Source organism: Barbatula barbatula, assembly GCF_947034865.1.
Source record: "Barbatula barbatula genome assembly, chromosome: 21".
NCBI lineage: Eukaryota > Metazoa > Chordata > Actinopteri > Cypriniformes > Nemacheilidae > Barbatula > Barbatula barbatula.
Genome location: NC_136784.1, coordinates 19,777,783 through 19,805,093, shown reverse-complemented (window position 1 = coordinate 19,805,093; position 27,311 = coordinate 19,777,783). Strand labels below are relative to the sequence as shown.

General features: G+C 40.6%; 1 protein-coding gene and 1 long non-coding RNA gene across 3 annotated transcripts; one reads left to right on the top strand and one right to left on the bottom strand.

The window, feature by feature from the left end:
- Window positions 1-1,250: 1,250 nt before the first annotated feature.
- rab42a (RAB42, member RAS oncogene family a) lies at window positions 1,251-6,193 on the bottom strand. Its single transcript, XM_079484127.1, has 2 exons — window positions 5,684-6,193; window positions 1,251-5,174 (listed from the first exon to the last, which is right to left on the bottom strand). The coding sequence occupies exons 1-2, from the start codon at window positions 5,896-5,898 to the stop codon at window positions 4,748-4,750; spliced, it is 642 nt and encodes a 213-aa protein (XP_079340253.1). The 5' UTR covers window positions 5,899-6,193; the 3' UTR covers window positions 1,251-4,747.
- A 14,114-nt stretch (window positions 6,194-20,307) lies between these two features.
- Window positions 20,308-26,284, top strand: LOC306910753. 2 transcript variants are annotated; one of them, XR_013788193.1, is made up of 6 exons: window positions 20,308-20,350; window positions 22,076-22,200; window positions 22,302-22,414; window positions 22,596-22,633; window positions 22,842-22,886; window positions 23,070-26,283. It is a non-coding gene; the product is annotated as an uncharacterized lncRNA (long non-coding RNA). The 2 variants fall into 2 exon arrangements; XR_013788192.1 differs by lacking the exon at window positions 22,076-22,200 and having other exon boundaries at window positions 23,070-26,284.
- The last annotated feature ends 1,027 nt before the right edge of the window (window positions 26,285-27,311 follow it).

The following is a 27,311-nucleotide window of genomic DNA, read 5'->3' as shown; positions in this document are numbered from 1 at the left end:
GCTCCACCGCGCTGGATCACCGAATATAATGTTGCTCGGTAAACCGATCGTAGAAAACGCGCAATTGAAAATGTGATTTTGTAGCTACGCGGAGACATGAAAACTAGATGTGTTGCGCTCGCGGAGTCGCCTATTGATAGCAGACACGTCGCGAGATATAAACATTTAAGAGAAATTGGTTTTCTATACCAACTCTAAGTCCGGGTTTCATCAACCTTACGTGCAAGCTTATAACTTACTTATCGAATCTGCGATAAACGGGCTACGGGCTTATAATAAAAGTCGCGTCCGTCTTTCGGTCAGCAGGATAACTTCGGAGACATCCATAGGAGCGTGTATTTGCTTTAAATCTGACATTTAAACTCTATATATGGGGCGCAAAGACCAGAGATCATTCGCAGCCCCGATTCATAAAAATTGTGCATCCGAAATCTCTTGATAGCGATTCCGCAGCAGTAACAGAATATCTGCGCCCACTGTGCCAAACATGGCAGATGCCCTTTTTAACGTAAAGCGGCTACAGTCTGGTGTCCCGGTCACAGAGTCAGCGCCTCACAGTGACGGTTAACCCATCGATCTGTTTCCGCACACTGGACTATCTGACTGCGCACGATGAGGAGGAATCATACCTCATTCTAATGATTTGCTTATGTTGCTGTTCATTGATATGATATAAATAAGCAATGCATTTGGCTGGGAACGGAGGGAAATGGAGGATCATGGGAAACGGGCGGCGCAATTATGATTGTCATATGCGTGGACCAATCAGATTCAAGATGGGTATACGTCACATACGCCGTTATGTAGAGAATATACAACCAGCAGTGAAATGTGCGTCAGGTCAAAGACCAAAGTGCAATTATTATAAAAAACAACACAGAAGGAAAACATATATAATATAAAGTTAAAGGTATATAAAGTCTATGATATACTGTAAATGTTTACATAATTTGCAAACAGGCTTGCCAGATGGCAGCAGCGTAAAGTCTTATGGTTTTACCGTGATGAAGATAGAATTCAAGAACAAGAACGTTATATTTTGTATTATATAATATTTTATAACCATTTGTTAGGTCAACTGTATGGAAAATAGCGTGTGTGCATTAACATCCTGAATTAAACAAAACCATTCTTTTCACACAATTGTAAATATCATGTAAATAGTGTATGTGAGATTATTTGTAAATCACATATTTGATTTATGTCGCGGAATGCAAACTAATAGAGAGAATAACACAGGTTATTTTATTAACATTTTATTTTAAACATGGGTGCTGTGTATGGCATATCAAACCACAATGCAAATATATTGACATTTTACAATGCTTGACGTAATACGTTGTTTTGGCTTGAGTATTTGTTACAGTTTGATTGATATTTGTATAATGTGCAATAGTGTAAGGGTGATAGTGGGTTCCTGATAAAAACACGTTTTTCTGTGGAAATTATTTATTCTATGTCTATGATACACAATGATCTTCATGTACACTAGCTATATTTACGTCATTGTAATGTTTTCCCCTTCTCTTAAAAATGTGTTGTTGCAGTCATTATTGAGAAATGTGTAAATGTTTTTAGGGCACCACCATATTACAAAAATTTGAGCAAAATCGTGCATGAAAAATATACCATATACAGGAATGATATAAACGCAGTTACCATAGAAACTAGTTATCAAGCTGTGCAAAACCATCCAGAATGTAAAACAGTTCTGTCATTTATTTCAGTACTTCAGACCATTTAAAATCTTATTTATGAATATAAAGGACCCCACACCATAGTAGTACATTATTAATTACGCCCAAGTTGAATATGGTTCAGAACCACAGCCGTTCATACAGCATTTGACCACATTGCGAAAACAAGCATTTTTACATTTTACAAAAGAAACCCTGATGACTCTGGTTTACTATGAAATGCAGATTTAAAGGGGTTTTATTATTTGACTGAATCTGCACCTCTTGTTTACAAGCTCATTCGCATTTACAGTATCTGATGGTTGTTCATGTAAATTAAATGATGTAAACTTAAAACTGATTGTCTTGATGCAACACATTATTAGATCCACATACACACATTTATTTTACATGAGATTTGCGTGTCGGGGAGATTTAAAGGGATAGTTCAGCCCCCAAAGAAATTCTGTCATCATTTACTCAACTCAGAATTCTTCCAAATCTGTATAAATGTCTTCGGGAAGACTGCTTGTTACCAAGCAGTTCTTGGACCCCATTGACTACCATTGAAGGAAACATTGTTTTTTATTTATTCTGTTGAACACAAAAGAAGATATTTTGAAGAATGTACATCAGCAAACGGTTCTGGGGCACTTTTGACTACCACTGTCATTTTTTCCTATATTGTAGTCAACGGTGGCCAAGAACTGTTTGGTTTGGTTATAAGCATTTATCCATCGTGTGTTCATCAGAACAAAGAAATGTATACAGATTTGGAACAACTATAGAGTGAGTCATTCATGACAGAACTATCCCTTAAAACATAGCAACATATGTTTCTCAGAGCTGAGAGTAATACATTATAATGCAGGGTCTATATTAGCTTATATTTTATGGTCATTAGGATTGTTTGTATTTTGACAGTTTCAACATGTTTAAATTCCCCATAAATAAAAATACAGTATTACAATTTGTATTGAACTATAGCATAAATCAAAGTGAAAGAAATGCAGCCGATCCAATAAATAAGAATACAAACAGTTGCTTTGTTTCTTCTTTCTTTTCGGTCTCAACTCAACTGTTGCTTGAGCCATGTACAAACAAATAAAGAAACAAAAGTTAATCTAACTAAACCATTGACTGCCACCAAAACTTGTTGCTATTCACAGTATGTGTGGCTATGTCGATAAACATCCACCAAACCCTCAACAGCACATGACAGAGCTCATCCATTCAGTTATGCGGCCTGCAAATAATCTCTTCACAGTCTGATGCAGCGTTCAGATTTCAGCAAGCATGTTATTCATTTTATTCACATACAGAGCTGACTTTTGTTTATTTGAGACTCCATCACATGAGATAAGAAACGATGAGTTGGGTTTGGTGGATTACGGGGCGTTGCTGTGCAGTTAGGAGTTTGCCATTATACAACATTACAACATTTACATTTTTGTGTGATCAATGTCAAAAATGTCTCATTTGATTAGATTTTGCATGTTTCATTGTTTTCAATGTTTCGAAATGCAAATCTATTAGTTTATTTCCAGTTTTGACTTTTATTTCAATGTGCTATATTCCACAGAGATTTGATCCTGTCTCAAAGTACACATGCTTCCACGTGAAAAGGGGTAAGGAACCTGATACACATTTCTCCTATAGAGAGGAAAGGCAGTCTTTTTCTGCCCGTGTGTTATTTATTTCTCTGTAGCTCTGCTCCAAAACCTACAGAACTGCTGTCGGCTGCCTGCTTAAGCAAGTATCACGTATTGGGAGAATCCTAACTGTCTGGAGACCAAAGTTTATAAAGATATCTCATACATCCCCATTTATCACAGAGCAGTCGCTCGACTGGCTAAATGCCCAGCACCCACAGCCAAACACCCAAACCATCAACCACATCTGTAACTGATATATGAAACACTCTACACAGAGAGTTACAGTATTTTTAAAAACACAAATAACTCAACACACACCAGTATTGGGTAAAAGAGCCCATTTTTAATCAGACTGACCTGTTCACCAATACTTTTTAAAGCATTGAAAGAATAATATGTATATTTATACTCAGTTCAAAGAGTATCTATAGGGTGTCTATGATCCCCTTAAATCCGTCCTAGGTGGGCAGATAACTAGGCTTTGGAACAGTGAGAACAAGATCACTTTTAAAATAAATACTGATGAACTACTAATGAAAAAAATATAACCCACTAATCTGAGTAATACAGCAGAATTGTGTAGTTTTATATATATTGTGTGTGAATATAGTGCTCCATTACATTTCCAGAAGCATGTCCACCCAAAATCATGTCAGATTTTTGTCCCAAGTTAAAAGCCCCATAACACCTGAATTGCTGCATGACTTAAATTAAAATCTAAGCTATCTACACATACTAAAATCTCACAAAATAAACATTGAAGAGACATTTAAAATGTACAATTTTGGCAATATAAACCAAATATCGATGATTCGCCTTGTTTGCATGAGTATACAATTTTTCTTCAATAGGACAAAAAGTTGTCCAATGAAATTTCTCACCACCTAGTAAAGTTTGTCATAAACTAAAGGCTATCGACTATTTTAGACCTTCTATGCATTCCAAGTTCTTATTTCAATAGGAAACCCATCCACACAGAAATAAATAGTTTAAAAAGCTCTGGAATGGACAATAAGATTGTAATCACTAGATTTTTGAATGTTTTCTTTAAATGCGAATCATAATGTAGATAACCAAGGGGAGAGAAACAAGAGCTCGAAACAGACTGTTGACATGTCACAGATGTATAAAACCACACATTATTGTTCACGAGATTGCTGCAAGCTTTTTTCACCATGAGTGCCTGCAGAACATGGCACGGTCTCCGGTAAAGTTAAGCAGGGCCTGTTCATTCCAGCCCAGATACACTGATGCTTATTTACTCATCACATCAAACTACACCTTCATTCTCAGAAAGCAACAACAGGGTAAACACGATGGTGAGCAGAGACCAGACAGTGACCGTGATACGACACAGGTGAGGTGAAGAACGTCTGACTGATACACAGGTGAGAGGTTGCAGGTGCATTGTGGGAGTCAGCAGTTGCAGCTCTTTTCCCTCTCCGCCTCCTGCTCAGCCGGATAGAGAACCTTAGCGGTGAGGCCACTTTTGACTCCGTCCCATCCGTCACGCGTGGAGATCTCGCCCATCTTCATCAGCTCATAGATGTCCCGTGTGAGCAGCTCGAAAGCTCGTTCCACGTTGCTGTTGCACTTGGCTGAAGTTTCCACGTAACGGATGCCGAGTTCGGCCGCCAACTGCTCCGCCTCGTCCTGCGACACTTTGCGGTCGCGGCCTAGGTCGCTTTTGTGGCCGATCAGGATGTAGACCATGTGATGAGGCAGAATGTGCTCGCTGACTTCTCTGTGCCATTCCCGCACATGATCGAAGGTCTTCCTATTGGTAAGGTCGAAGACAAGGAGCCCGCCCACAGAGTTACGATAGTACGAAGTGGTTATTGACCTGAAGAAGACAAAATTTCCAAGATATACGTCATTCATTTTTTAAAGACCATAAGCGGTGTGTTGTTTCATTTGTTGTGTTCACCGAATAACTACAAATGTTCTGAGCTTGGAGGGAGGCAGCGCATGTGAATATAGGGCAACAGATCAGAGACAGGTGAGACCTGGAACAAATCAATGCGATGAGCCTCTTTAACTCGTTCATGAACACCGTTAGGCCTGTGTGCATGCCTGCTTTAACTGAATAACACAAAACCCCATCGTGAATGGACTATCCCACACTATATACACGACCATCCACGCACAACCGACATGCATTAATACACAAAACAGGCGCATTTCGATTGCCATTATTTCTCGTTTCATATTTTTTCTTATTTCATCATGTCATGAATAAAGATTTAAAACAATATTACGATACACGCATTCTGTGCGGGTATAGATTGGATGTGCTTAGCCGAAAACAGTCGTCGAATGAGACATGATATTTTCATCAAGAATAATAATAACCTGAATCGCTCCTGTCCGGCTGTGTCCCATAGCTGTAGCTTGATTTTCACCCCCGGTTCAATGTCTAGTGATCGGGCGTAGAAATCCACCCCGACCGTCGGGTCCGCTACATCGCTATATATGCCATCCGTGAATCTCTTCAGCAGAGAAGACTTGCCCACCGTCGAGTCCCCGAGTAAAATAATCCTGAACTGATATTGCCATAAAGCATCCATGGCATGGCGAGGTCCGAGCCCGAAGACAAAGCGCACGGCGCACGGTGTTTACATCGAGTCTACGGAACGCAGGGGTGTGGGGGTGTAGAGGTGATGTGCTGCAGTCATGTGATGACGCGAGATCTCACACATGAACCTTCAGTCTTCCTGTAGGCTGTAATATATGTAACTAGAGTAGAATTGCTTTCACGTTCGAGCAGTAGGAAGTGAAACATGCCTATGTTGCAAAAATAATGCGTTATCCTTCAAATCAAGTATTTTTGCTTTCAACCTCCAATAAGCCTTGTTTTACATTGAATATCTGTGTTACAAATATTGCAAACCTCGGCTTTAAGTGGCTCATAATTTTTCAACAATAAATGATGTTCTTCCGCCAAGCAATGTAGTTCTTCAGAAACAAAGCGGTGGCCAATCAACACAGACGCAGCGCTCAGTAATACTAATGTGATGAGGCCACAGATGTGCTTCGTGAGTTGTTCGCAGCGACTTTAAACGCGCAAACAAACAATGAAATGAAACCTGTCATTGTGTACATCACATGATAGAGCACTGCATTACAACACCAACCCGATTGACCCCGTCATCCTGATAAAACGTGTCATCTGACGTCACACGAGCTCTGTCCGTGGTGCTGAAACAGATGAACCACGATCAGAGCCGTAACTCTGGAACTAGAGCAGATAACCCAAGTCCATTTCTATTCAAGAAAATAAAAAAGACCGGATATATGAGCCTTATGAGTTGATTAGATGATCAGTGATGATTAGTCACTTGGCAGAAGCTTTGGACTTACATTGCATTATCCTACACATTTGTACACAGGTATCTGCAATCCCCTGGGATGGAACCTAATGCTCTTACCACTGAGCTATTAATTTAAAGCATAGATACAGAAAGTTCTATAACATTTATGTATGAACTGTGCATATTTTAAACAATATTCATAGTTAAAAGATGAACACCTACATGTTCAGGAACTCTGTCACAACCGAAAAATGTATTTCCTAGAATCCATCACCCCTCTGCCTTTTTAAACTACTACCAAATGGCAATGCAGTAGTTTGATGAACACGAATGCAATCAAAGTGTGACGACCTGGTAAAAACATCAGAGAAGTGCAGTGCGTGCCGTCGTGGTTCTGCAACACGTATTACGGTTCCTGATCTGGATTCAGTTTTTAATGCGGTTCTTATTCACTTGACTTTGAATATCGGAGTTAAAAAAATGTCCACAGCACTCTGTTTAGAGAAATTGTACTACTAAGAACATGGTTACACTGAAACATGCGTCTAATGTCTTCTAACCTCTCGGTGCAGATGTCGGCGTTAAACATCAAACTATATGAACTGTTCAGGGGGACATATAGTTTCTCACAGCTTGAGTCGTTTATGACAGGACTTTCTCATATGTACACACACATCTCTGTTCATGTGGCTGAAGGGTTTGTCAAATAGACAATTAACAAAGAAAGTATAGAGGGAATCAAATGTGAAATGACCAATAAATCCAAGCCATATCAGTAGATTTTTCTAAGCGTGAACATTATTGAAAACATCTCTCAGACGACAGATTCACTGGAAGTTAACAATGAACTTTAATGTGTATTTATGAATGATACACTCATTACAGTGCCGTGACCAGAGCTGTGATGAATCCACGAGTGATAAGGACAGAAATCACAGAGCGATCAAGAACTAAAACTGACATGAACTGTAGGTCGTGAACGTGGTGGAAGAACCCAAATGCAAGGCAGCGGGGATGAAGGGGTTAACACACAGACTTTAATAAACAAGAACACCCTCGATGGGGAAAACACTAACTAAACAAGACACCAAAACAGAAAACAAATACTTCCCACAAGGGGGCAAACATAAACAACCAGAAAACCAATACATGATATGAACATGAACTTAACAAGGGAGGGGGGAGGGGGAACAACAGAGTTCATGGGGGGAACACATGAATCCATGAAAGGAAGTCCAAAGGGGTTGGGACAGGGAGGGGCAGTCTTAGTCCCTGGACACGCTCGAGAGCGTGGGGTCCTGGGGGACTTAGCAGGGGGTACCCTGGGGGAGGCGCGCGAGAGCGCGGAGTCCCCGGCTGAGACACCGGCTGGAAGGCCGGCTGGGCAGGACTTGACACCGGCTGGAAGGCCTTGACGGTACCACCGGACTTGAGACATCAGGAGGCCCCCTCCTGCCCGTATGGCGTCCCCCCAAAAAATATTTGGGCGGAGTCCTGGTGTTGTCTTCCGGCTGGAGCTTCGGGCTGGACAATACCCCCTCCTCGGATTCCTTTTCGACCGGCCCACGGTAGGTGTGGCCGGCGGTGGAGAAGAGGTGAAGAAGAGTAGCTGGAGGAGTCGAAGGGTGCAGAGGGTGAGGAGAGGCCCACAGCCCCGACCTGAAGAACACGAACCCCAGCGCAGCAAGGAATAAGGAACTTGGCACACTAAATACAGGGCAGGAAACATGTACAACGAACGAGCACAAGACAATCGACAAGAGGGCAATATATAGGGAGACTAACAAAGGAGATAACGATGGGCAGGTGTGGGTAATGAGACACATGAGGAAAGCTATACTAGGAACGAGAGGGGCAGGGCCAAATGACGAGACTGGAGAGAACGCATATTATGTCCTGATTGACAATAATATGTTTCTCTCCACATAAAACACGTGGGTCTGTCATGATTCTGCCCCTAGACCGGAAAATCAAGACAAGAGCAGGCAGAATCATGACCTGTACCAAAACTTTCCTGTAGCTCTGTTGTAAGAGCATTGCGTTAACAACGCAAGGTTGTGTGTTGGATCCCAGGGGATTGCAGATAATTATGTATAAATGTATAGGATAATGCTATGTAAGGCAATGTAAGTCTTTTTGGATAAAAGCCTCTGCCAAATGCATAAAGTAGAACTTATGCATTTTCTGTAAATCTGGTTTAAAACAACGCTAAACTGTGAAAGGTGCTTATGACAATGCAATTGAATTCTAATCTATTTTTAAGGTTCTGTGATGATTATTGTTGTGACAAAGTAGGAATTACAGTATTTAATTGTACTGTTATGCACATCTTATGCTTTTTGTCTCTACAGATTTATATATATATATATATATATATATTAGTTTAAAGTAAAAAAAGTTATAATAAATCCTCCTAACTTCTGATAATGAAATGTTCTTTATAGCACCACTGAGGTTCTATGTAGCACAAGTTTGTATTCTTACAGAATGGGTTCTATTAAGCACTCAAGAGATTCTGCTATTATTACAAGCTGAAGAATCATTTTTATCTAGAAATTAGAGCTATTTTTCGTCAGAGCGCATCCTCTGCTATAACTGTAGTTTCCAACAAATTATACTTTATCAGAAGCATGAGCTTTTACATTACATCAACTACCAATGAAAAATAGGGGCGTTCTCTTCATTTTCAAAACAAAATGTCATATAACGTTTGTTTCACTCCACCACTAAGTCAAGTTGCATTTATGAAATTGAAATAATCACATTAACCTCTGAGGTGGAACATCCCCGTACAGTCGGTGGCGGTGAGCACCTGAACAAGTTGGCTGCACCATACTCTATCCTGATCCATCTGCAAGACATTGTTTGCTCATCTGCAATACGTCTCGGAGATGTCTGCTGTCAGATCTAGAAGACGTGTTTATGGTTTAGAATGGTTGTAAAACTGCTATTTCTAAGTTGTTTTTACACAGCAGATCTCCAGATATTTAGCAGACGTCTTACAGATGTATATGTGCTAGCTGCCCTCATTAAAAAGAAGTATACTTGAAGTTAATTTTGTAAGTATATTGGGAGTAAGTAAAGTTCAGGTATATTTTTAAGTATACTTTGTGTAGTAAGCATACTAATATCAATGGACTAGTACAGGGTGTCAAACTCAATTCCTGGAGGCCTACAGCTCTACACAGTTTAGCTCCAACCAGCTCCAACCCAAACCTGCTTGAAAATTTCTAGTAATCCTGAAGACCATGATCAGCTGAATCCGGTGTTGTAGCAAACCCATTTTGTTTTGTGCTTGCTGTTTCTTATTTTGTACACTAGAGGGCAGATGCATTGTTTGATCTGCTTTGGATGCATTTGTTCTTATATATATATGTTTGCCTGTTTTAAAGGCCTGCTGAAGATAATTATTCAGTTTTTAAAATACTTGACTTTTACAGTGTTGTATTGCCTAACGAAGAAGCTGTTTAACCACAGAATGAATGCGCTAACACTAAACGGTAAAGGTTTATGGTAAGCTAAGGAAAATACGACAACAAAACAGAAACGGCACGTTAACAATATAAACTGCAAAGGCTGATTGTATTTTGGCAACCCCAGAGGAGGCACAAGGTTGGTGTTTGTTGCACGTACTGTGATTATTTTATAATTTGTGTCGGAAAATATGCTAACTCTTTTAACCTCATGCTTGGGGTATTAGCGGTTTATTGCTTGGTATAATTTTTATTTATCTGAGAAAGTACAGTGGTAATTTACCAATTATTGTGGACAAAAAGGGACACAAATGCGAATGCTTTGTTTATTGTCAGTTCTCACGTTGGTTTATGGAGTTGATTTTCTGAAACGGCAATAAATAATAAAACCATCAAGTCAGCTTTATTTATATAGCGCTTTTTACAATTTTTATTGTTACAAAGCAGCTGTACAAGAAAAAATGACTATAAGTAAAACATAAAAGGTTATGGAATTCAAAACACAGGTCAAATATCAGACACACAATAAATTCCTATATGCAGTGTTAATTAAATAAGACTAACAAATTCTAGCAGCCCCCCCGGCCAGGCAAAACAGTGCAAAACAGTATGCAAACGGTGGCGAGGAACCCAAAACTCCATTGGAGGAGAAAAAAAACCTCGGAGGGAAACCAGGCCTAACTAGGGGATTCCAGTTCCCCTCTGGCAAAAACTGCAGCCTCTGCACAAGCTCAACAGTGCTTGCACAACAAGGCAAAATAAAAAAATTAGATTTAAAATTATCATTAATAATCTAATAGTGGCTGAAGTTTTGTAGGGACGTCACTTCCTTCGTCCAGCATTTGTCAGGTCTAGGAATGGATTGCGCCCTGCCCGCTCCGCTCTTGTAACCTTGGAACAATGAGACAAGACTGGCTGAGAGTAGAGTACTGTTCTGCACTCTTTGATGCAACAAATGCATCAGTTGTTATTGGAAGTGTCCCTGGTTCCGGTTGATCTAACTAGTGCAGCCTAGATCTTTGAAATACATATATTATGATAATCTAGTGTATGCAAGATTAAAAAGATGCGTCTTTAGTCTAGATTTAAACTGACAGAGTGTGTCCGCCTCCCGGACATTGCAGGGAAGACTGTTCCAAAGTTCAGTCGAGTCTCTTACCATCTTGCGGAGGGTATGTCATACCATCTTTCGGAGGGTATGTCACAGGTATGTTTGATTAGTTTTAGACCTGCAGCCCTCCAGGAATTTAGCTTGAAACTATAGCACTATACTTTGTAGTGTACCAGTAGTTTCTGCCCTGTACATACGGGTATAAAAGGAAGATGCCCATTCATTAACCTTTTGTTCTTCGGAACCTGCAAAGCATCATCTGTATGCTAAGCAATTTATCGCTCTGTACTTACCTACTGGACCATACAACGCATATTTGCAGAATCGCCTCCTGTATACGACTTTCCTCTGCGTTTTGGTGGAAAAGAGTCTTCTAAGAGAAAATTTTCTAAAACAGCTGAAAATTCCCTACAGCTTGGACATGTCTCGCTGCTCTTACCTTCGATTCGATCGACTCGTACGAGGTGTAGCGGTCACGTCTGGCTGTGTCCTCTGGGACGCACCTACAACATCACTTGCTTCCCATTCCGCGGCAGCTTCCGAGCCGTTTGCAGCGAGATGTCCCTCGCAGCATCGGAGGGCGACCTACTGGCATCCGACCCTGACGATTCCTTTCGAGCCGTCTCCTCCGGGAGATAGAGCTCAGGAAAAGGCAGAAAGTCGAGATGTCAGCCATGCTCTCTCGGGCCGCCGCGAGCATCGGGCTGCAGTGCACCGTACTGCCCACGCCCCAGCGCTCATGGCTGGATAATTGGTACGTGTGTGTGTCCGAGACCAGGTGGTGAACTTGCAGGCGCTCCCCACCGGGGAGGAAGACCCAATCCCATCCGTGTTGTGTCCAGTATGCGCCTTGCGCCTCTATGTGGACCGCACGCAGAGCTTCAGAAGCTCTGAGCAGCTCTTTGAGGTCAGCAGAAGGGGAGGGCTGTCTCCAAACAGAGACTGGCGCACTGGATCGTGGACACCGTCACGACAGCATACTGATCTCAGGACTGCCCGTGCCCGCTGGCAGTGAGGGCACACTCCACTAGGGGTGTTGCCTCCTCGTGGGCACTGGCTCAGGGCGCCTCTCTGGCAGACATATGCAGAGCTGCGGGTTGGGCTGTGCCCAACACCTTCGCGAGGTTCTACAACCTCCGCGTGGAACCGGTGTCAGCTCGAGTCTTACAGGGTAACACCAGGTGAGACCGGCGGCCGGTAGGGTGTACACCTGCGAAGAGCGCCATCCCCCTCTTTTGGTGGGTCAGTGCGCTATCATCTGCCTCCCTTCTTTCCCCTCGGGCGAATAATAGGCAGTCCATCCATCACTAAGCACTCAAGGCGGGCCCAAGCTGAGTTACCCTCATGTAGCTCTAACCTCAGTGCTCAAGACGTTTTCAATAGGAACCCCATCTGTCAGTTCGACACAACGTCGAGAGACAGACAGAAAGGGAACGTCTCGGTTACGTATGTAACCTCTGTTCCCTAATGGAGGGAACGAGACGTTGTGTCCTTCATGCCACAACAATAGCCGTCCGCTGCAGCAGTAACAAGATGCTCTCAGGCTCCTCAGCACAAAAGGTGAATGAATGAGCACGCCGGCTCCCCTTTATAAACGGATATCCGGGGGCGGAGCCCGGCATGCAAATTTAATTCGCCAATTTCATTGGCCTTTTCAAAATAGTCAGAAGATGATAGGTTCTCAAGGGCGAACCCCATCTGTCAGTTCGACACAACGTCTCGTTCCCTCCATCAGGGAACAGAGGTTTCATACGTAACCGAGACGTTTTTTCTAGAGTCTATTTTGTTATGACCATATTCCTCAAAACCTATTGATTTAGTGATCACTTGATCTGTTTTCTAGCTCTATAACAACCCTGATGTGGAAATTACGTTTTACACGTCAACTAAGTTAAAAAATCTGCTGTTTTCATTGTTTTGAGATGATGATGTTAATTTATTTTGATTAAAGTTAAGTTAATATATATTTAGTTTTTTTCGTTTTTCGTTATCTGTCAATATTTTTACAATAAAATACATTGAGAATGTAAAGGATTGCTTTAAGGACATTTTTATGGTGGCTTATAATCTTGCATCAAATAGTGAACTGCATACTGTATGCAGACTTGCATTTGCAGATCACCAGCAGTAAATATTTTGCTAGTACTAGTATTGATCAACAAGAAGCAAGACAGTTGCAAGCCTTTGGTTAGAGTTATTTAAAATTTTTGATGGGACAGTAAGGTCCTAGAGATGTGGTGACAACAGCTGCACCGAGGGGGCCCAATTTGATTTTTTTGTAATGGGGCCCAAAAATTCCTGGCAGTGCTCCTGTCCCCGCCGATGAACGTCCCCAATGTGGTCTCCACGGTTCCATGCTCCCCTGTTGGGGTCTTGCACCATTTTCCCATTTGGCGGGACTGTGTGTAATTTCCACTAGTCACCTCCCTGTCGGTAGGATGTGACCTCCGTAGCACAGGCTCCTCTCTCGAGGTTCCTGCGCTCCCCAGTTTCCCTCACGGTGCCAGGCGGCCATCTCGTATCTAGAGTAGGAAGGCCCCCGCCTGTGACGGCCATTGGTAAGAGCTCTCACCCTTATTCAAGTGCTGCCTTACTTTTTTCACTGGAAAATCCTGATTCACGGCAGTGCGCACACGTGACTCGCCTAGACCGGTCAGGGTCGCGCAGCTTGAGGTTGTGATACAGCAAAGCTCAGTGGCGTTTCATATAGGAAAAGTCTTGGTTACCGATGTAACCTCAGTTCCCTGATGGAGGGAATGAGACGTTGTATCCTTAATGCCACAACGCTACGCCCACTGCAGTGACCCGGGTATCCTTCTCAGGTTCCTCAGCCCAAATGTTGAATAAATGGGCATCTTCCTTTTATACCCGTATGTACGTGGTGAAGTTTGGTGTTCCGCGCCATTCGCCAATTTCATTGTCCTTTTAAAAGTACATCAGAGTTGAAGCTCAAGATCAAACCCCATCTTTCGGTTCAACTCAACTTCTCGTTCCCTCCATCAGGGAACTAAGGTTACATCTGTAACCAAGACGTTTACAATTACGTTTTTCATTTGTACTATACTCCAAGTAAAACTGTTTACCAGTTCAATGCATTCAGCACATGTTTAGTCTAAGAAAGTACACTTGAAGTTTACTCTCAGTTAACTATCAATTAAGTAGTTTATATACTGCAATGTCATGATTCTGCCTTCTCTTGTCTTGATTTTCTGGTCTAGGGGCAGAATCATGACAGACCCACGTGTTTTATGTGGAGAGAAACATATTATTGTCAATCAGGTAATAATATGCGTTCTCTCCAGTCTCGTCATTTGGCCCCGCCCCTCTCGCTCCTAGTATTGCTTTCCACTTGTGTCTTTACCCACACCTGTTATCTCCTTTGTTAGTCTCCCTATATAATGCCCTCTTGTCTATTTTCTTGTGCTCGTTCGTTGTACATGTAGACAGTATGTCAAAAATATGGCAGTGCCATAAAGACTATTTTATGATGATGATGATGAACCTTTCTTGCCTCATTAGAGCTCCGAGATGATCATAATTTTTTGGGGCTTCTGCTTGTCACAGGTTCTCCATGTGCGATTGACATCTGTGGAGTTGCTTTTTTGCAATGATTTAAGGTGTATCTGCTCACTCTACATAATAATCTAAACAGCATACATCATACATACGGTAAACCCAAGTGTTGTTCACTCTGCTGGGCATAATAGCACCAAATTAATAATTCCCAACAAAATATTGAGCCACGTTCTGGACAAGAACTATAGAGCTATGACAATAGTTCTACATATACATGTGAAGGGAGATTTTTTTATAGTGTAGCGGTTTTAGCTGCATGTTACAATAATGATGAGCCAAGCTCACCAAATGAAGTTCTCCACCAGATCTATCTAGATCAAATCAATGAGTTATTTAAACATCAGTTAAAGTCAAGGAATTACAGTGACTGTTTAACATGCACTTTAAAGTAAACGTTTATTCGTTGACATTGCGTAACACGAGCTATCGGTCTTTATTAATGGTAATATATACAGTTGCTCGTTGTTTGATGTTAACAGAGTATACAGAGTTTGATTTAAACATGCTTTAGTAAAAATAACATGATGTTGCTGTACCTGTGTCTGTGTTTTCTCTCCGTTCGGCTAACTTAAAGTTCGAAACTACAAGGGAGGCTGCAGAACTGGATCAGGCAGTTTTATGCCCCTTTTGTTCCTTATTTGTCCGGTAGAGGGAGTTTAACGACAAAATAAAATATTTGTAACCAAATCAAACTGTCAAACAAAAATGTAATGATGAAATGACTTGAACCAGTGAAAATGAACTATGGGAAAAGTGTAGTAACCATGTTGTTGTTGTTGCATTGATGACTTCCGGTGAAATCAAACTTATTACAGATGCCGAGGCTAAAATATTTGTAGATATCTACTAAGGGTCTTAATATAAAGCTTACAGGAGACAATTAATTTCCAACTTCAATTTAATTTTTTGTGAATTGAAATGAATAATACACACAGTTGGATCTGGGACCAGTTTCAATAAGGAGGTTCAAGCAACACTGAGTTAAAATATGAACTCTGAGTTGATTTACTCAGATAATCGCTACTCTGAGTTTTCTGTTTCAGAACAGATGGTTTCAATGAGTTCAATCCACTCTGAGTAATTTCACCTGAGGCTTTAAAAAGCCATCATCAATTGAGCGAAAATAACACGATTCACCATGGCAACCGCATGTGACAAAAAGCGCTCCTTTTATCCGCCAGTCGAATTGGAGGAACTGTTACAAACATACAGCGAATACGAGTACATTTATAGAAAGAAGAGCAGCAAAAGAGAGAGAATCGGCGTGGGAGAAAATAGCTTTACGTGTCAATGCGTAAGTATAATTGATACATTTTCAATTTTTATAGAAATTTTGTTGATACCGTGAAAATGTGTATCTCTCTCTCTCTATATATATATGCGATTTTTGTCATGTAGGTGCAATCCTTCTGCAATAAAAAGAACATGGCAGCAGCTGAAAATAAAATATAAAAACATCCTTCAGTCCGGTGAGTTTAAATGCTCTTGCTAGTAGGATGCCTGACTGGGAAATGTTTGATATATTTAATAAACGGGCCTTGAAAGTTATGAGGATATGAGAACCGAGCACTGTGGCTATAGAAGACAGAAAACTGGCCATGCTTGCCCCTGCTCCCCCAAGAAAATCATGGCTGGTTTTTCTAAATCTGTTTGTAAGACAGCTATGCACCCAATCACATTGGGAAATCCTAAAGGGTATTTGAATTATTAACTTACTTCCAGAGGTGGCAGCAAGACCACATTTATTTGATCATCCTAATTCAGAAAGACGTTCACCATTATCCTGCAATCCTATGAAACTCCTATTTGATGGCTCTCACAGGAAACTTGATACAAATATATAAAAAGTGCTTGAGAGCGATGCACACTTTTCTTACTGCTCTGCATATTTCCTCGAAGCCTCATGAAACACAGCAATTCCATCGAATAGTGGAATGCATAGTCGATATAAAAAAATGGATAAGTAGCAATTTTTAATTACTGAACTCGGACAAAACTGAAGTGTTACTTATCGGACCGAAAACCGCCCTACGTAACAACCAAGAATACTGCTTAACTATTGATGGATGTTCCATAAAACCCTCATCTTCAGCTAAGAATCTTGGCTTTATATTCGATAGTACTCTGTCATTTGAGAACCAGGTCGACAACACCTGTAAAATTGCGTTTTTCCATCTTAAAAATATATCTAAACTACGTCTTATGCTGTCACCATCAGATGCAGAGAAGCTTATACATGCCTTTATGACATCAAGACTAGATTACTGTAATGCACTTTTAGGTGGTTGCCCTGCAGGCCTATTACAAAAACTCCAACTGGTCCAAAATGCGGCAGCTCGAGTTCTTACGCGTACAAAAAAGTATGAGCATATTAGCCCGGTTCTGTCAACCTTGCACTGGTTACCTATAAAGCATCGCATAAACTTTAAAATCTTGCTTATTACCTATAAAGCCTTACATGGTTTAGCTCCTCACTACTTGAGTGAACTTCTCATGTATTACAGTCCATCACGTGCACTACGCTCTCAGGCGTCAGGTCAGTTGGTAATACCTAGAATTTCAAAATCAAGTGCAGGCGGCAGATCCTTTTTACTATCTAGCGCCTAAACTTTGGAACAGTCTTCCCTGCACTGTCCGGGAGGCAGACACACTCTGTCAGTTTAATTCTAGACTAAAGACGCATCTTTTTAATCTTGCATACACTACACTATCATAATATATATATTTCAAAGATCTAGGCTGCACTAGTTAGATCAACCGGAACCAGGGACACTTCCAATAACAACTGATGCATTTGTTGCATCAAAGAGTGCAGAACGTGGCGACTCTACAAAACTTCAGTCGCTATTAGATTATTAATGATAATTTTAAATCTAAATTTGTTTTTTATTTTGCCTTGTTGTGCAAGCACTGTTGAGCTTGTGCAGAGGCAGCAGTTTTTGCCAGAGGGGAACTGGAATCCCCTAGTTAGGCCTGGTTTCCCTCTGAGGTTTTTTTTCTCCTCCAACGGAGTTTTGGGTTCCTCGCCACCGTTTTCATACTGTTTTGCACTGTTTGCCTGGCCGGGGGGGCTGCTAGAATTTGATAGTCTTATTTAATTAACTCTGCATATAGTAATTTTTTGTGTGTCTGATATTTGACCTGTGTTTTGACTTCCATAACCTTTTATGTTTTACTTATAGTCAATGTTTTCTTGTACAGCTGCTTTGTAACAATGAAAATTGTAAAAAGCGCTATATAAATAAAGCTGACTTGACTTGCATAGAGTTACCTTGCTAACGTGTTCTGCATCCCCGGTGTTATAAAGAAAGCTTCCATTAGCAAAGAAACGTAAAGCCATACAGAGAATCTGCTCAGATGTAAGAGCGCATTCACGAGAGAGGTTTGTGATGTAAGGATGAAGCAGATTGTGGATATATTTAATGGACTGTAAAGAAAAACTGTATCGTTAAAATAAAAAATCCTCCGGATATGATAAAACATCCAAACGGGCTTCACCATATATTCTCTCCCGACGTAAATGTAACTCTCTCTGAATGAACGCAGCTTCCTCATTTACGGGTTCCTGAATAAACGGACATTTAATGTCTGTGTTACGAACTTGTGCGCGATTAAGGAAAACAAATGAAAAAACAAACGGCGAAGGTAATTTCAACACCGCTCGCGCTTCTAAAAGGGGCGGAGATTGTAACAAACCTCGGGTTAGTGGAATAAAACCTGCTGCAGACCAGGTTAGGTTCACAGAGTAGGTTACTATGGTTACTCACTCTAAGTATAAGATACCTTGATTTCTGAAACGGGCTTGACTTACCCCGCGGTCACGGGTTTGATATACCTCGCGTTCTGAAACTGAAAATCCAGAGTATCCCGTTTTCTGGGGTTAACTTACTTTGAGTTTGCACTTAACCTGCTTTCTGAAACGGGTCCTAGAGGTACATTACAACAATAATCTACTGTAGCCTGGTTATATACAAATATACAGAAGACTTGAGTGTTTGTTGTGAATGTATAAGCAAGTTTCATTCAAATATGAACCATATTTAGCCCATCAGACACTACGTGCAATCATACGAACCATCAATGAAATATCCGCCGTGCATTTAGAACAGTGTCCTACACGATGAAGAAAAACACAATTCACCGCTTTAAGACATACATAAACATCTTGTAAATTATCATGAAAATGTATGTTTTTATGTGAACAATTCCTTTAAGTAAAACTGAGCACCTGTGACAGTTTGTGGAGTTTGTAGTTGTAAAGTCAATTGAAGGTTTTGTTATGAGCTGCTGTTGTCTATTGTGTTCGTTGGAGGTGCTCAAATATAAAAAAATATTTATTAAAATATTTTATACATATTCCCCATCACAGGTGCATAGGTGTAACTACCTTATAATTGTTAATGGGGGTATAAAGTTTTCAAAGAATCAATGTCTTTTATTGACGTGTGCAGACAGAAGGGTTGAGAGTGACAGCACCACATCCACTTGTAACTGTTTGAAGAATTCATCTTCCAGAATCTGACAGTAAGCTTTGGGATTTTAAATTCATCTCCAACCCTGAGAGGTCTTTGACTTGAACTGGTGCTGGTCCCTCAGTCAAACAAGTGTGTTTGTTTTTGTGGAATGAAAAGGAGAGTCACAGACCGGTTTGGTTAGTTTGTTTTTTTAGAATATAATCGATAAAAGTGAATTGTGTCTGGGCTGTCAGTCTCTTAATCTTCTATCCCCTTTTGTGCCTCACTGAATATATAAGACAAGCCTACGCAGTTGGAACAGAATGACATGACCAGTTTAATTCTTGATAAACTTCATTTGTAAATTTACACTATTAACAGCAGCCTACATTTATACCTCTGTGTATTTGAGAGTAAATGGCTTTTATATTAGTCTTGCATTGTCTTGGTGTTTAATAGATTAGCCTGTGCGTGACATTATTGATCTATTGATTTTAAGATTGTTAAAGTTAACATTTAATGTTAAGTAATTTCACCGAGCTGAAATCAACATCGATTCAATGATAGGTAATGGCGTGACTGACGTTGATTCAACATTACGCCGATGAGCAAAACGATTCCGGATCGACATCAGAGATCAACGTCGGTTTGCTATCTGGTTAGCTTAAGTTGATCCAGACAGAAAATAAAAGTATTAATTATATTGTCTTTGAGTATAAATTACACATATTTAAAGATGTTGAAATGAATTAATATCGATATCAATGAATCGTTTAAAACCTATACTTGTAGGTCGATTGCTTAATAACAACAACAACGATTATTAACCACAACTCTCGATGGACGATGAACTTATCTGTTGTTAGGTCTGTTCTGGTAGTTCATAATGTACAGCGTCCCCTACTGGACAAATAAGTAAAGACAGGGGCGTAAAACCAGGTCTGCAGCCTCCACCTCCTCTTTCGAAATCCCAACTACATATCCCATATCCCTATGCGGCCGAGACGTCGCCTTCAACCAATCAGCGTTAAGAACGACTGTATAAAGTGGCACGTCACGTTGTTTCCGTCCTTCCTTGAACAGCGAGTGTGGAGGTAAGCGTGAAATACTTCACATAATCTCTGAAGCGCAATTTAAACGACACGTGTTTGGTGGTTCCAGGTAGCACAGATACATGTGTAAGATGTCTGCTGAATATGAGGAGACCTGGAAATAGTGCTGCACGATTAGTCCATATCGCAATCGCTATTTCAGGCAATGCGATAACACGACAGCGAAATGTTTCGATTATATTAAAGAAACAAGTGCATTCGTGGACGTGACAAGACATCCATTCTAACGGTGTGTTCAGACCGAGCGCGAATGAGGCGTAAAAACCGCGCTATTCGCGAGTAGTTGGACGCTTGAACATTTTGTTTCATTCGCGCCGCAAGCGCGTCTATCGCGTCTTTGCATTGACTTAACATGTAAATCATTCGCGCTCGATGTGAACACAGTAAGAGATATAAGCCCATTTTATATACGAGTCGTCTTCTGTGGCGCGTGTGCTTAGTCATGTAAATACATCCGTATTTATGTTCTATTTGTTTTATTTACCTGTAGGCCTACTGTTGAGAATATATACATTTAATTTAATTCCGTAATGCAGAGATGTTAATGTTATTTAATTTTGTCATTTTATTTTAATTTGAAAACTTTGTGCATTTCTAGTTGTTGCTAGTTTGAACTGTATATCTCAGTTGAGAGATACAAATTTCTGCATTTTCAGTTATCTGTGTGTCCTTGATATCAACCAAGTTGACTCGTTATACCCAGTTCATCATCATTGCACTTAGAGCTGCAACTAATGATTATTTTAATAATTGATTAATATGTTGCTTATTTGTTCGATGAATCAGATAATTTAAACCGCATTCATTTTCAACCCTTTATTGAAAAAACATATTTCGAAAGCTTTATTATTACTTAATAATATAATATTACAGCTTGCTGTGGTGTACATGATGCATGTCCCATCAAGAAGCCTCTCATGGTTTGCTGTTTTTTTCTGGAATCAAAAAGATGGTATTAGTATGTGTAATAGCACAAATTACTTTAACTTTAATACATACTTGTAGTTTTTGCTACTAGTCGTGTAAAGGCAAGTAACACAAAGAGCAATTACAGACAAGACACACACACACACACACACACACACACACATACATTCCTGTGCCAGGCCATGTCGCTTTTGAATATTGTGCAATGAACGCACTTTGTTGCAGCCCTAATCGCACTTTACCTCAATAATTGCGATGTGACATTTTCCTCATTGTGCAGCCCTACCTGGAAAACATCTGCTGTGTAAAAACATCTGCTAAACATCTTAGAAAGATCTGTTGTATGTCCATTCTAAATCATAAACATCTTGCAGACGTCTTCTAGAGGTTAATAACATCTGACAGCAGAGGTCTGACATGTAGAGCAGCTGAGGAAACTGCATCTGCCAGATGTCTTTAAGATAAAAATTGCGTACATCAAATATATGTCTGCCAGTGTACGTGTGCTATCAGGGTTTTGTCTAGTGTAGCAGTAATCACCACGTGTCTTGTGTGGTAGACTGAACTAGTCTCCAGATGTTGTTTCTACTGTATAATGTTCATTTGTCGTGTGCGGTTGAAGTTGATCTCTAGTCGGTTTTTATTTGCTGTTATTAGGATTCATGTTGTCTTTTTTTCCATGTTGCATGCGTGTTTGCATTAGCAGATCACACAAAGAAACATCAACAAACTCAACTCGTGTTAGTAACAAAGTCTTTAACAATGCAAATATACTTGCAGGCTGTGAATCTGAAGCACCAGACAGTCCTTGCGGAGTTTTAACCGTTGGAATTGCCCAGCTTTTTAACAAAAGCTTCTGTGCATAGCTGGTCTTAATCTCTCCCAGATTCGTGAAGCAATCGTTGGTAAAATGCTTTGCACAAACCTGACCATTTGGATTGTCCTTCTCTGGTGTTGAAAATAAAATTTAACCATTCGTTTTTTTGGTCGTATCGTCTTTTGGCAGGGCAAACAAAGAGGATTTATTTTCAAAACGAAACACCGTCTCCGCGACAAGGCTGCAGATTTCCAGTAGTTGTGCTAGGATGATCTGACGGACCGCAGTATGCCTCCTTGAAGGTTTGTTACGGTTTTGTATTCCTCCTGTTTTCATGTTGGCTATGATGACCAGAACTTGCCCTATCTGAGAGCAGCAGCTCTGTTATGAGAAAGTTCTTTTATCTGAGCCGCTGAAAACTGAACGGATGGCATGTTTCTCTTTCCTAAATGTGCTTTGCTGATCCTTTTATTCTTGTTTTAGATGGTAGTGCGACCGGATCACTTGTATTGAAAGAACTCGTAAGTTGAAGCTCATTTGCTTTTTTTTAGTAAATGCATGTCCTGAGGATCTTTGCTGTCACTGTGCACCTGGTTCTCCAGGACTGTGCTATATGAACGGGGAGACTTTGACTGTTCAGTCTGCTTTGTGTCTGTGGCAGTCACACTACTGTCCAACATTCAGTGTCACTTGCTTGATCAGTATTGAAATGAGCTGTTTCTGTTGTAGGTAGAGATGATCTGGGATCTCTGGAACAGGGCGATTCATGGCCAGGTTTGTTTAACTTCAGCAATGACCAAATCGAATGTGACCGCTCTCTGATCGATGATGACGACAGTGTTTGTAATGGTGACTGCTGGATGAAACTTGCGGATATGGGGCTGAGATCAGTTCAGTGTGATGTTTGTGTATGCCTGCTAAATGTGTGGTCCGTTAATTTTACTTTCTAACCTTTAGGTGTGAGCTTCACCTGGACCTGAAGGATGCAAGAGGAAAGCTGTAGCTGTTCTGTATGATTGCAAGTGGACTAGACACTGTGAACAGGCTTTAAGCGGTTTTCTTGGTTTAAAAACACAATGTAGTTTGTTCCTGTTTTTTTAAAAGTTTGTTGTGTAATGTTTAGATGTCACTTTATTGGTAAACAAAATCCAATAACATCTAGTTGAAACAAGTTTGGATGATATCATGTCTTCAGCTTTGACCAATAACGATTAAATAGTTCACCCAAAAATAAGTCTGTTTATATGTTTTGATGAACACAGAGATATTTCTGTTTTGATGAACACAGAGATATTTTACTTAAGACACTTTGTGGCCAATCAACAGTCGCAGCTCACAGTAATACTGGTGTGATGAGGCCACAGATGCGTTTTGAGTTGTTTGCAGTGACATTAAACACGCAAACAATTAAATGTCATTGTGTACATCACATGGTAGAGCACTGCATTACATCACAAACCGATTGACCCCGTCATCCTGATAAAACGTGTCATCTGATGTCACTGTCCATGGTGCTGAAACAGATGAACCACGTTCAGAGCCGCAACTCTAGAACTAGAGCAGATAACCCAAGATTCAAGTCCATTTATATTCAAGAAAATAAATATGACCGGAGATATGAGCCTAATGAGTTAAGATGATCATTGATTCTAATGGTTTCACATATGACTGATCTTTACACTGACGCATTACTCCTGCACATGACTATGACATTCACTGGGGGGCATGTTTTAAACCAATAAATCCTTTTAATTTAAAGCATAGATGCAGAAAATTCTACAATGTGTATGAACTGCAGATTTGAAAAACTATTCATGGTTAAAAGATGAAAACCTTTCAATTGTGTTGTCAATACCTAAACCCACCTAAACATTCCATTTCGAGACAAAGCATTAGATTGCACTAATTGATACATGTGGAGTTACATTTGTATTCTCGTCCCCATATGTTGTCCTCTAGAATAGAAATTGAACTTGTAAATTTCCAGGCAAATTTTGGCAAATTTCCAAAGAATGAAACTGAGATTGGCATGTGCTCTTTATCGGCTCACAACCCAGTTTAGCATCCATTTCCCCACCCTACTATGACCCTGCCTCCCGTCACTGGTATTTTCAACCATCTCTGCTGAGTGACCCAAAATTTCTGGAGTTTCTTGAGAGAATTGGTGTTTTTTTGATGGACGGCAACGAGCAGCCTGATATAGACCCTTCGCTCCTTTGGGAAACGGCTATATCATATTCTTCAGCCCAGAAAAAGGTCCTTGAAAAACAACTTGAGCTCGAACTTTTAATTTACATTTAGTCATTTAGCAGACGCTTTAAAACAAAGCGATTTACAAAGAGTTCGGGGAGCAATAAGCGATATGTCAAAAATTGTCAATAATGTCAATAATACAATAGGTGCTAATACAAAGTTACTAGTTTCAACAAAAGCTAGACCAATACCTGTTGAGAGAAGTTTTTTTTCATTTGTCTGAGCAGAGACCTCTGTGCTTTTCACAAGGAGCATGGAAATGAGATAGCTCGATTGGCCAAGGGCAGGACTGACGCAAACATAATATCTCCATTAAAGGAGGAAAAGGGGGGTAATGCTCATGATTCAAAACAAATTAACACTATAATGAGAGATTTTTACCAAATGTTATACTCATCTGAGTGCAATGCTTCAAGGGATTATTGTCGTTTTTTTAACAGATTAACCTCCCTTGAATAGCTGAGAATCAGAGGGCAGACCTGGATAGACTTATTACACAGGAAGAGGTGGTGGAAACAATAAAATATATCTCGTGGATGGGAAGAATTAACCTAATCTAAATGAACTTCTTTCCAAGAATCTTATACCCCATGCAAATGTTACCATTTAGATTTCCCAATAAAAGTATAAGTGATTTGGAAAGAAAATTTTCCAAGTTTATTTAGAGGGGGAAAGGCCCAGGGTAAGGATGAAGATCCTACAATTACCGGTAGACAGGCGAGGGCAGGCATTACCTAATTTGGATTATTACAACTGAGCATGCCATACCCGTACAATTTGGATATGGCTACAATCTGATCTTGACCTTGCACTTGTAGATGAGTGGGCTGCACTGCCTCTTTCTTTATTAAGTCTGCTTATGAATAATGAGGGTCTTTTGTCTATACCCAATATAAGAAACAACCCTATCTTATTTAATACAGTAAAAGTGTGGCAGGACATGATGGCTTTTGCAGGGAGAAGAGTCTTTTCAAGTCTGACACCTTTAATTCGCAATAGACACTTTCTCCCCGGGGTACAAAAATCGATATTTCACACATGGCATGCATTGGGGATTAAGACGTTTGGGGATTTATATTATGACACTTCCTTTATGACTTTCGGCCAATTACAGGAAAAGTTTAAGCATGGACGCGAACATTTTTGGGGCTACCTTCAGATTTTACATTTTGTTGATGCCACTGTTAAACTTCAAGCGGAAGCGCCAAGGTTTTGCGATTTAGAGCATTTCCTGTTGCGTCTGCGTAAACAACAAAAAATGTACTCTGTTCTTTATTTGATGGACCAGGGCACCATCGATCATATCAGGCACATTTGGGAGAAAGAGCTCGGTAAAGATATATTGATGATGATTGGGCGGAGGCAGTCTTTACTTGTAACAGACTGGCGGAAACGCAATACAAAATACTTCTTAGGCTTTTTATTACCCCGTGCATACTCAATAAGATCGGTAAACAACATCCTCCATTGTGTAACAAATGTCAGAGGGAAATTGGCACCTTTATGCACTGTTTTTGGCATTGTCCAGCCATTTCAAGGTTCTGGGATCTCATGCCACGCAAAGTTGGGTTTAATTTTTGATAAAACATTTAGTAAGGCCCCTGGGTTCCTGGTAGGCTTGCCCCCAAAAGACATTGCCTTGGATGCAAATGGTCACTCAAATAGATATCTCTTTCACTTTGGTATTGTGAGATCTTCAGAATCCGTCCTATGGAAAGGTTATCTGCTGTGGTTAGAGGAAACAGCACCATCTTTACTTATGTTATCATCTGAACGGCCTAAGCAGTTGTGGATTTATATGTTTATTGCTATTGCATTGTGCTCCTTGACGGGTTCAATTTGATGTCTTTCCAATTGCTCTATTTGTATTTGTTTGGTGATTATATTGTTGTGAAATCAATAAAAAAAGATGTACACCTACATGTTCAGGTGGAGCTTTATCCCAACCTAAAAATGTATTTCCTAGAATCCATTTGAGTATTGAGTTTCTTTGGAGTAAGCCCTGTCCGTGGCTCACATCCAGAGGGCCAAGAAGTCCTCCACTTCCCGCCTTGAGATGAAGGGAGGGGTGTAGCCAACCGCTGAGAAAGATCTTGGGCTTACCTCTGGAGCGGGGCCTACCCCGAAAATGAAAAGGAATTTCTACTGGTTAAAGTCTCTAGGAGTTCCTGCGGAACGAGATTAGAATGCAAATGTTAATGATATGACCCGAAAGGCCGCAACACTGAGACAAGGCCCTGATAGGCCACGACACTGAGACGAGGCCCCGATAGCCCCTTGACACTAAGACAAGGCCCCGATAGGCCACGACACTGAGACAAGGCCCCGATAGGCCATCACTCTGAGGCAAGGCCCAATGGGCCCCGGTGTCTGAGGAAACGAAACACCACCACCAGTAAATGCATGAATTACCTGAATCTTGGCCGGATGGGGCTCGTTGAGCTGCCATGATGGTAGAGGAGTCTGGTCTTTTGTAAAACTCGTAAGCGGACGACGACCATCTTCCCATCCGTTTAATGTTTTCAGTTGGAGGAATTTCAAGCTTTTGAAGCAGCGGCTAGTTTGGTTCTGAACCAGGCCTTAGTGACTTGCACTTCATTAGGTAGAGTAAAAAGTGGAAAGTGGTTTTTGAGGCGGACTTTCAGACAGAGCGTCATAGAAGTCGGACAGAAGCTGGTGTTGATTTTCGGAAAAATCATTGTAGCGTCGGCTTGCTTTGTGTCAGTTTTAGTGTGTTTAAGGGTGATTAAGAAGGCTTACGAAAAAACTGGATGTCAGAAAACGAAAAGCCTTGCATTGGGTCGAAATGTTTGATTGAGTCTGACATAAATTCCCCAAGGCGCATGAAGCCATAGAAAGCTGAGAGGAGTAAAATGCCTGCCGCGATGGGAATCGATAAGTCTGTCCAATATAGATAAGGTGATTGGCTTGCATCTATTTGGATGA